Source organism: Coregonus clupeaformis, chromosome 6, assembly GCF_020615455.1.
Source record: "Coregonus clupeaformis isolate EN_2021a chromosome 6, ASM2061545v1, whole genome shotgun sequence".
NCBI classification, from domain to species: Eukaryota; Metazoa; Chordata; class Actinopteri; order Salmoniformes; family Salmonidae; genus Coregonus; species Coregonus clupeaformis.
The window spans coordinates 11118114-11129362 of NC_059197.1; the positions used below are offsets into that span (position 1 = coordinate 11118114).

Sequence of the window (11249 nt, forward strand, 5' to 3'; positions counted from 1 at the left end):
TTGTCTATTCCATTTGCACAACAGCATGTGAAATGTATTGTCAATCAGTGTTGCTTCCTAAGTGGACAGTTTGATTTCACAGAAGTGTGATTGACTTGGAGTTACATTGTGTTGTTTAAGTGTTCCCTTTATTTTTTTGAGCAGTGTATATATGACAATGTATGCATATTTAGCAGTGTGGTATAGTGCCGGTGTGGCCACTAGAGGCTGCCACCTGCCTGTTTTTAATGTGTGAGAAGGCTTCTCTTCTATAACCTTACATAAGTGTATCACTACCTCATAATGAACCGGTTACCTGCCTTCTGTGTTGCTCCGTGTTAACCTCTCCCTCTGCTCCAATCAGGTCAGGTGCTGAGCGCCCACATCTTGGGCCGCGTGGTCATGAAGAGCTACCTGGTAACCTCTCCCTCTCTCCAACCAGGTCACGTGCTGAGTGCCCACGTCTCGGGCCGCGTGGTGATGAAGAGCTACCTGGTAACCTCTCCCTCTGCTCCAATCAGGTCAGGTGCTGAGCGCCCACATCTTGGGCCGCGTGGTCATGAAGAGCTACCTGGTAACCTCTCCCTCTCTCCAACCAGGTCACGTGCTGAGTGCCCACGTCTCGGGCCGCGTGGTGATGAAGAGCTACCTGGTGTAACCTCTCCCTCTCTCGAATCAGGCCAGGTGCTGAGTGCCCATGTCTCCGGCCACGTGGTGATGAAGAGCTACCTGGTAACCTCTCCCTCTCTCCAACCAGGTCAGGTGCTGAGCGCCCACGTCTCGGGCCGCGTGGTGATGAAGAGCTACCTGAGCGGCATGCCAGAGTGCAAATTTGGCATGAACGACAAGATCGTCATCGACAAACAGGGCAAGGGGGGCGCCACAGATGAGGCGGCGGGCAAGAGGTGAGTGGGCAACGGGTGTGGCCGGCTTTAGACATTTAGATTTGAACTGTTTTTATTTGATTGATTTGCCAGCAGCCTCTGAAGCTAAGCAGGGTTGGTCCCTGGATGGGAGACCAGATGCTGCTGGAAGTGGTGTTTAAGGGCCAGTAGTATACAGGACCAGTTTGGACACACCTACTCATTCCAGGGTTTTTCTTTATTTTTACTATTTGAAAATAGTAAAAAATAAAGAAAAACCCTTGAATGAGTAGGTGTTCTAAAACTTTTGACCGGTAGTGTATAGCCCAATGCCCCAGGGCAGTGATTGGGGACATTGCCCTGTGTAGAGTGCCGTCTTTCAGATGGGACGTTAAACGGGTGTCCTGGCTCTCTGTGGTCGCTAAAGATCCCATGGCACTTATCGTAAGAGTAGGGGTGTTAACCCCGGTGTCCTGGCTAAATTCCCAATCTGGCCCTCATACCATCATTGCCACCTAATCATCCCCAGTTTCCAATTGGCTCATTCATCCCCCCTCCTCCCCCTGTAACTCTTCCCCAGGTCGTTGCTGTAAATGAGAATGTGTTCTCAGTTAACTGGTAAAACAGTGGCCCAAGTAGTCTTAGATGTGAGGCTAGAAATATAGATATAGAAGTAGATTAGAATATACACTACCAGTCAAAAGTTTGGACACCTACTCATTCAAGGGTTTTTCTTTATTTTTACCAGTTTTTACATTGTAGAATAATAGTGACGACATTCAAACTATGAAATAATACATATTTTCATCAAGGATCTCTCTGTACTTTGCTCCTTTTCTCTGTTCATCCTTCCCTTGATCTTGAATAGTCTCCCAGTACCTGCAGCTAAAAAACATCCACACAGGATGGTGCCAGGTTTCGTCCAGACATGACACTTGGCATTCAGGCCAAAGAGATCAATCTTGGTTTCATCAGACCAGAGAATCTTGTTTCACGTGGTCTGAGAGTCCTTTAGGTGCCTTTTGGCAATCTCCAAGCGGGCTGTCATGTGCCTTTTTACTGAGTGGCTTCCGTCTGATCACTCTACCATAAAGGTCTGATTGGTGTAGTGCTGCAGAGATGGTTGTTCTTCTGGAAGGTTCTCCCATGACCAAGGCCCTTGATTGCTCAGTTTGGCTGGGCGGCCAGCTCTAGGAACAGTCTTGGTGGTTCCAAACTTCTTCCATTTAAGAATGATGGAGGACCTTCAATGCTGCAGAAATGTTTTGGTACCCTTCCCCAGATCTGAAGAAACATCTCAAGGATGATCAATGGATACAGGATGCACCTGAGCTCAATTTCGAGTCTCGTAGCAAAGGGTCTGAATACTTACAGTTGAAGTCGGAAGTTTACATACACCTTAGCCACATATATTTAAACTCAGTTTTTCACAATTCCTGACATTTAATCCTAGTAAAAATTCCCTGTTTTAGGTCAGTTAGGATCACCACTTTATTTTAAGAATGTGAAATGTCAGAATAATAGTAGAGTGATTTATTTCAGCTTTTATTTATTTCATCACATTCCCAGTGGGTCAGAAGTTTACATACAATCAAATAGTATTTGGTAGCATTGCCTTTAAATTGTTTAACTTGGGTCAAACATTTTGGGTAGCCTTCCACAAGCTTCGCACAATAAGTTGGGTGAATTTTGGCCCATTCCTCCTGACAGAACTGGTGTAACTGAGTCAGGTTTGTAGGCCTCCTTGCTCGCACACGCTTTTTCAGTTCTGCCCACACATTTTCTATAGGATTGAGGTCAGGGCTTTGTGATGGCCACTCCAATACCTTGACTTTGTTGTCCTTAAGCCATTTTGCCACAACTTTGGAAGTATGCTTGTGGTCATTGTCCATTTGGGAGACCCATTTGCGACCAAGCTTTAACTTCCTGAATGATGTCTTGAGATGTCGCTTCAATATATCCACATAATGTTCCTTCCTCATGATGCCATCTATTTTGTGAAGTGCACCAGTCCCTCCTGCAGCAAAGCACCCCCACAGCATGATGCTGCCATCCCCGTGCTTCACGGTTGGGATGGTGTTCATCAGCTTGCAAGCGACCCCCTTTTTCCTCCAAACATAACGATGGTCATTATGGCCAAACAGTTCTATTTTTGTTTCATCAGACCAGAGGACATTTCTCCAAAAAGTAAGATCTTTGTCCCCATGTGCAGTTGCAAACCGTAGTTTGGCTTTTTTAATGGCTGTTTTGGAACAATGGCTTCTTCCTTGCTGAGCGGCCTTTCAGTTTATGTCGATATAGGACTCGTTTGACTGTGGATATAGATACTTTTGTACCTGTTTCCTCCAGCATCTTCACAAGGTCCTTTGCTGTTGTTGTGGGATTTATTTGCACTTTTTGTGCAAGTATGTTCATCTCTAGGAGACAGAGCGCGTCTCTTTCCTGAGCGGTATGACTGCTGCGTTGGCCTATGGTGTTTATACTTGCGTACTATTGTTTGTACAGATTAACGTGGTACCTTCAGGCGTTTGGAAAATGCTCCCAAGGATGAACCAGACTTGTGGAGGTCTACAATTCTTTGGCTGATTTGTTTTGATTTTCCCATGATGTCAAGCAAAGAGGCACTGAGTTTGAAGGTAGGCCTTGAAATACATCCACAGGTACACCTCCAATTGACTCAAATGATGTCAATTAGCCTATCAGAAGCTTTTAAAGCCATGACATTATTTTCTGGAATTTTCCAAGCTGTTTAAAGGCACAGTCAACTTAGTGTATGTAAACTTCTGACCCACTGGAATTGTGATTCAGTGAATTATAAGTGAAATAATCTGTCTGTAAACAATTGTTGGGAAAATTACTTGTGTCATGCACAAATTAGATGTCCTAACCGACTTGCCAAAACTATAGTTTAACAAGAAATGTGTGGAGTGGTTGAAAAACAAGTTTTAATGACTCCAACCTAAGTGTATGTAAACTTCCGACTTCAACTGTATGTAAATAAGGTATTTCGGTTTTTTATTTGCAATAAAATTGCAAACATTTCTCAACCTGTTTTCGCTTTGTCATTATGGGGTATTGTGTGTAGATTGAGGAATATTTTTTCTTTAATCCATTTTAGAGTAAGGCTGTAACGTAACAATGTGGAAAAAATCAAGGGGTCTGAATACTTTCTGAATGCACATGGCTTGTTACTTTGTTCATAATTTTCCATCACCTTCTTTTTTATGAAGTTCTTTCGTGGCATGATGTTTAGAGTGCTAAGATTTTAAGTGTCAAGCTCTGTGTGTTTTTTTTCTTCCCCTCCTTGATTTGTTTTTTTTAAATTTTCTCCCTCTCTGTGCTGGACCTCAGTGATTTGGGGGGCAGGTAGCGTACATCACTCACACGGTCAGACTGCTCTCTCCATCCTCAGTCTGCCTCAATCTGCCTCTGTGTGCGTCTGTCTTGTCTGTCCATCGTTTTGTCTACACAGGGTTGCGTTCAGTACAGAGCAATGTTGTATGTCTGATTTTCTGACAAGTAGATTTGGACGTAGTGTTCATAATCAAATGGTGCATTCTTCTGAACGCAACAGACTGACCAGGCAATTAGTGTCGTAGTGTCTGGCTTGCATGCCTCTACTGTTTTGTGTGTTTTTGTGGATTTGAGCATGAAGGAGTTCAGTGTGTGCATCAGCTCTAAATTGAAATGCTTACTCTTCGTACATTTCTGTTAGACGTAAATCTCACTGTCATCTATTTTGTACTGTCTTAATGTCTGTGTGTTATGATTAGGCTAGGTTTCCCCTCCTTCAGTGTGTGTGTGTGTGTGTGTGTGTGTGGCCTTCTTGTCCCCTTTAAACACCTCTCTCTCATCTCTCTCTCTTAGTGGCGGTGGTGGCGGTAAGCAATCCATAGCCATTGACGACTGTACATTCCACCAGTGTGTGCGTCTCAGCAAGTTTGACGCTGAGCGCAGCATCAGCTTCATTCCTCCGGACGGAGAGTGTGAGCTCATGAGGTAACGAGCCTGTGTGATACTGACACGCATAAACACACACACACACACACACACACATTCACACACAGGCTCTGACCTTATTTGTCTGTTTTGTGTGTGTTTGCCGCCTCTTCTCCTCAGGTACCGCACCACCAAGGACATCATCCTACCCTTCCGTGTCATCCCCCTTGTCAGGGAGGTGGGCCGCACCAAGCTTGAGGTCAAGGTGGTCATTAAGTCCAACTTCAAGCCCTCGCTTCTGGCTCAGAAGATTGAGGTATGGCAACAGAGGGATTTAAGGATACCATAGAGCCTTGGGCACAGTACCTGACCAGGTCGTGGTCATCATGGTCAGGTCGTGGTCATCATGGTCAGGTCGTGGTCATCATGGTCAGGTCGTGGTCATCATGGTCAGGTCGTGGTCATCATGGTCAGGTCGTGGTCATCATGGTCAGGTCGTGGTCATCATGGTCAGGTAAAAGTCCTGAAATGACACACTTTCGTAGTAGTGCTCTACATAGCCATTTCGGATGCACCCTTTGTTTTACCCATAAACTAATGAATGAGTGTTTGTAGATGGGGAATGGATCCACTGAACTGAATGTCTTTTCCCATGTTTTTACTACCCAGGTGCGCATCCCCACCCCTCTCAACACTAGCGGGGTCCAGGTGATCTGCATGAAGGGCAAGGCCAAGTACAAGGCCAGCGAAAACGCCATCGTCTGGAAGTAAGTTTTCCTCACTGTCGTTCTCAGGTTAGCCGTACCAGGGCCCTGTTTATTAGGGCACACATTGGAAAACATTACGCAACCGGGGAGAAAAACAGGAAAAATAGTAGGCCCTCCCTGTTTGAGTAAAAAAATTATGTTTCGTGCCTAATGAACTCCACCCAGGTTATGCGTCAGCCTGAGAAATGTGTACGCTTCGCAGTCATCTATAAACTACTGACCGAAAAAAGTTGCTAATTGCGTCACTCGTTAATTGGGGACTTTTTTCACGACGCGCAGAGTCAAGGGATCGATGATTGCTAACCAGGGCCGTCAGAGCTGCAAACTCTTGTTTTTATCAACTAAGCCGGGCTTCGATCTCGGCCTAAACGGATGCTAACTCAGCAGCAACATCGTCCTTCGCTAGCCACGCTGTTGACCTCACCTTAGCCGATGGCCTCAATTATAACAGCGTAGACATAATACCCACCCACAACGATTCAGAGGAAGATGATTGGCCCGTTAATATTTTTGACATTTGATTTAGAGAAATGGCAATTCAATTGAGGAGATCCAGATTGAGTGGAATTAAATTATTGTATCTATTTTTTAACTAAAATGAATTTAAGACGTGTGTGTGTTCGGGGGGGGGGGAATTTTGAATAATTTCACTATTCAAAGAAAAAAAAATTATATCCGAAATTTTTAAATATACAAATAGCTCTATTCTGTTGACCAATCAGAAAGATACAAAATACCACAACAGCAGACAGTGCAAATGTTTTCAGGATAGCTGGCTAACAGTAGCAGTGAAATATAAGTCTGATGTTCGCTATCATAGAACTGATTCTGTTTCAAGGAAAGTTTTCTGGTGAGTGTTTTACGTTGATCTGTGTCAGGTCCATTTGTGTGTGCCTGTAGGCTAATCACTATTTGTAGTGGGGGAAATAGCATACCGTTGTCAGGGCCGACCGGAGGGCTAAATGTGCTATGATAGTAAAATACCTTTTCATGTAAAACGCAACCCATAGCCCATGAGAAAGAATTTGCTTGAAAATAAAATGATCACTTTGTGCGTCCTCAGGACTGTAAACAATATACTGTCAAAGCCACGTGATGTCTGAAGCAGCAGTAGCTCAATGCGCCATAACATAATGTTTTATTAAATTAAGCATTTCAAATGTCATGGTATATCCTTGTTTGTAACAATGTAACATGGACAATTTAATTAAAGCCAAACTCCGTCCCAAATACATACATTTTTTTCTGGTTTAATATATCTCAATGTATAGATGAAAGATTAATTTGCCATTTGGGTCACTTCAAAGTGATAAAAATGAAGATTTAAGAAAAGTATAAATACAGAATTATAAGTACTTTGTTTACAAATTGCAGGTCAGATTTCTCCAGGTAATTATGATGCAGAGGCCTTTTGATAATGTCTCTCACACACGTTCTATCTGTTCCTCTGATCCATCCACGACTACAGCAACACGTCAACAATACATAGGTCAATATCTAGCTATATCCCTCTCATTACAAATGAGAATCATTATAAATGAGAGTTGAATTGTGGGCGATTTTCATTCAGCAAAGGATTGAGAATATTTTCCTAGCGCAACACTTGTTAGTTGGACCATATTTTAGACTCCTGAGCAAGACCAGTGTCCACATGCTGGACACTATGGATAATAATCACGAAAGCCAGCTCTGCTACTGGTATGTGACGCAAGCTAGTTAGCTAATTTATCTGGCTAGCATTGCTTGCAAATGTGTATAGCCTAACGGTGGGTGACTAGCCTACAGCCAAATAAACGTTAATGCACTTACTTGCAAACTTTGCTGGAGTTGCTAGCTGGCTAATTGTTTTTCTCTTGGATGTTGAGTTTAATATTGCAACCTTTTTGATGGTGAAATGTATAATTCAACCCTGCTATAGACTTTTCCTGGCAAGTGTTTGCAATGCAAGAGATCAAGTAGATAACGGCACTGCCGTTGCACCGCAGTAGGCGGCCTATATTGTTGAACTTGTCTATGTACGTTTATAATTATATATTTTACTGCTGTAATGTTCATAGCTGACTCCACTTGTAAATTGTAATTTTTATAATACAGTAGTGTAGCCTACATGCAAATGATTAAATACCTTACCTGGTTAAATAAAGGTGAAATAAATAAAATAAAACATGCAAATGAGAACACAGCTGTCTCATACTGACTGATCGAAGCGATGCTTGAGAACTCTTCGAGCACATTGTGACGTCTTGCCGTGGTTTGTTTACACAATGTCTTGCCTGGTATAGACTACCAGTCAAAAGTTTGGACACTACCTTGTCACAACACAACTGATTGGCCTAAACGCATTAAGAAGGAAAGAAATTCCACAAATTAACTTTTAAGAAGGCACACCTGTTAATTGAAATGCATTCCAGGTGACTACCTCATGAAGCTGGTTGAGAGAATGCCAATAGCGTGCAAAGCTGTCATCAAGGCAACGGGGGCTATTTGAAGAATCTCAAATATTAAATATATTTTGATTTGTTTAACACTTTTTTGGTTACTACATGATTCCTTATGTGTTATTTCACAGTTTTGATGTCTTCACTATTATTCTACAATGTAGAAAATAGTAAAAATAAAGAAAAACCCTTGAATGAGTAGGTGTGTCCAAACTTTTCACTGGTGTATATGTGTGTGTATATGTATATGTGTGTGTATATATATATATATATATATATACTAACGACCGTTTGGATTAACCGTGCCCATCCCTAGTGTGTGCGCCTGTGTTTGTGCTGTGGAATGGTGTTAACTGTGTGTGTCTGCAGGATCAAGCGTATGGCAGGGATGAAGGAGTCTCAGATCAGTGCCGAGATCGAGCTGCTGCCCACCAACGACAAGAAGAAGTGGGCGCGCCCTCCCATCTCCATGAACTTTGAGGTGATTAGGGGTTTTATTTCCTTGACACAGTCATCTCTACTGTAGCCAGGTTCAAGATCAGTTTGTGCTCTATAGCCAACTCCTATGGTTGAATGACCCAGGTGTGCAAACATTTCTGTTCTGTCAAATACGGAACTCTCTCCCAGGTGTCATTATGGTCTTATTATGGTTCTGTTATGGTCTCCCAGGTGCCATTTGCTCCGTCCGGGCTCAAGGTGCGCTACCTGAAGGTGTTCGAGCCCAAGCTGAACTACAGTGACCACGACGTCATCAAATGGGTGCGCTACATCGGTCGCAGCGGCATCTACGAGACGCGCTGCTAACTGCCCCTTCGCGATCGGGTGGAAAAAGGGGCGCAACAGGGAGGAGGCTGGAACAAGGGAGGGAGCGAACGACAACAACATGGAATCGCTACCTTCCCATCGCTTCTGTTTTTTCAGTATTTTTTTCCAATGGGCTGACAAATGAAAACAAAACAAACAGGACCATGCTTTCAAAAGTATTGAAAATTATGAAATGATTAAACGCATGTATGTATAAATAATGCAAACGTCCTGTGGAGTACAAAAAATACCATCTGCATCTAAAGGGTATTTTCCCTCTTTTAATCTAAACAAATACTACATTCCACCCCCATGACATGTAGTTTCTTCATGTAGTCCTACTGAGCAGAGCCACATAGGGCTCTGGTCAAATTAAAGCCACAAGTTACATTACCATAGTAGTCTACTATTCCTCTACCCCATCTATTCCTCATGGCACTGAATTAGTGGACGACTGTCCCCCTTGCCCTTAACCACAGATCTAGGATCAGATTACGCACCATACCCTCAATCCTAATGTATTAGGAGGATAGAAAAAGTATCTGACCATGTGTCATTGGCTTAGGGGTAACTGCTACCCTCCCTCTCTTGATGCTGGCGTAGTAGTGTGTGTTGCTCTCCGGTTCTCCTGTCCCACCTCTCTCTCCCCAGCCCTGTCCCTGTATCTGTATATTTAGCCTAGTGAGTAGTTTGCAGCAGTATGCAGTGTAGATGCATCCATTAAGTGTCATGCCATTTTATACGTTTTGATTTGATAACACCCCGCCTTCCCTGAGTATATTAGTCATGAATCGTCATGTTTTTGTATTTAGTGCTTTGTTGTGCTGCTCTAAAGCTCTCTGGCCCCCATTCCATCTCGCTCTCTCGCTGTCTTTTCCTGCACTCAAGTCCTCTACTATTTCCAATAGCTGTTAGTGTCATGATTCCTCTGTTGACGCAGATATAATAATGAAGATTTTTTATCTGTGGTTCCTGTCGTTTTCTGTCTAAGTGCTGCAGAGATTCCTTCTGTGTGACCAAAATTGTCGGTTTTAGGAACAAACTAAATGAATCGACAATAAACTGAGAACGGGATACATCTCTCTGAATATAAATGTATCTAAACACATTTCTATATTGTATGAAGGGTGAAAATGTGCTATCGAGCAGAGCCAGTTGTTACTGTCTGTGTAGGAGACTCAGTTGAGCGGATCTCTGTGTGTGTGTGTGTGTTGCTATTCTTCCCCAGGACCACGATCTGCTCAACATCTTTTAGGAGTCTGGAATTCTGGCTGTAAATTCATTTGTTCTGATCCCGACTGGAATTCTGACCCTCCCATAAGCTTTACATTATCATGGGTGTATTTCTTGGCCAGTTAGTTCACCCAAATTACAATGACATTGGTTTCCTTACCCTGTAAGCCAGTCTATGGACAAGGTATGACAACAACATGCTTTGGTTTAGTTTCCCTTGCACTGTTATCACATTGTAACGTTTTAGCATTTGTGGCACAAATCTCATTCAAGTCATTTGACCGATATTGGCATTTGTTGCGCATCAGTATGAAAAATGTATGCATTCACTAACTGTAAGTCGCTCTGGATAAGAGCGTCTGCTAAATCACTAAAACGTAAAATGTAATCATGTTCAAATCAATTTGAGATACATTTGGACATGATGTAGTCCCCTGTAGCTCAGTTGGTAGAGCATGGCGCTTGCAACGCCAGGGTTGTGGGTTCGTTTCCCACGGGGGGCCAGTATGAAAATGTATGCACTCACTAACTGTAAGTCGCTCTGGATAAGAGCGTCTGCTAAATGACTAAAATGTAAATGTGAAATAAAAAATGCTAATATCGGTCCCATGATTTGTGCCCCAAATGCTAAAACGTTAGCATGTGGAAACGGTGCCAGGGAGACTAAACCAAAGTATGGTTTGCTCTCATACCTTGTCCAAAGACTACTTACAGGGTAAGGAAACCAATTTGTAATTTGGGTGAACTATCCCTTTTAAGCTTAAATAACCCCCTATACTGCACTGATTCCCCCCACACAAAAATGTTGTTTACAACTTCTATTTGAAATCAGTTTAATGAAGGGATTTGTATTTATGGAACAATGGTGTGTGTTACCAGAGAGCGAGAGATGGACTGCGTCCCAAATTACTCCCTATATAGTATGTTACTTTTAGGGTGTCATTTGGGACCGAGACTGAGTGCTAAACTCCTCTCAGCCTACTAGACTTGGACTGCCTGCATTTCAAATGAACATTTTAAAAACATTCCACCTTTCCGATGAATGCGGCTTGAGATCGCATTCCTCTTCCTCCCATATTTCTTCTAGTTCAATCATGGCTCGTATGTGTATTAAACAAAGGCTATCAGATTGTCTGAGCAGTTGCAACAAACACTGAGTGACACTACAAAGTTTCCATTCTCTTTTTCTCTGGCACTACGTTCTACTAATTAACACTAAAATGTGT

General features: G+C 42.8%; 1 protein-coding gene across 6 annotated transcripts in view; it reads left to right on the plus strand.

Annotated features, from left to right (window-relative positions):
• Positions 1–9758, plus strand: part of LOC121567308 (AP-2 complex subunit mu-B) — a 43852-nt gene extending 34094 nt beyond the window's left edge. For 4 of the 6 annotated variants that reach the window (XM_041877245.1, XM_041877246.2, XM_041877244.2 and 1 more), the window contains 7 exons: positions 737–884; positions 4194–4208; positions 4710–4841; positions 4962–5097; positions 5451–5548; positions 8356–8467; positions 8656–9758. In XM_041877245.1, coding sequence (XP_041733179.1) covers positions 737–884; positions 4194–4208; positions 4710–4841; positions 4962–5097; positions 5451–5548; positions 8356–8467; positions 8656–8790 — 776 coding nt within the window. In that variant the 3' untranslated portion in view covers positions 8791–9758. The remainder of the gene's footprint in view (positions 1–736; positions 885–4193; positions 4209–4709; positions 4842–4961; positions 5098–5450; positions 5549–8355; positions 8468–8655) is intronic. The other 2 variants (XM_041877248.2, XM_041877249.2) reach the window with 1 other exon arrangement.
• Positions 9759–11249: the final 1491 nt, after the last annotated feature.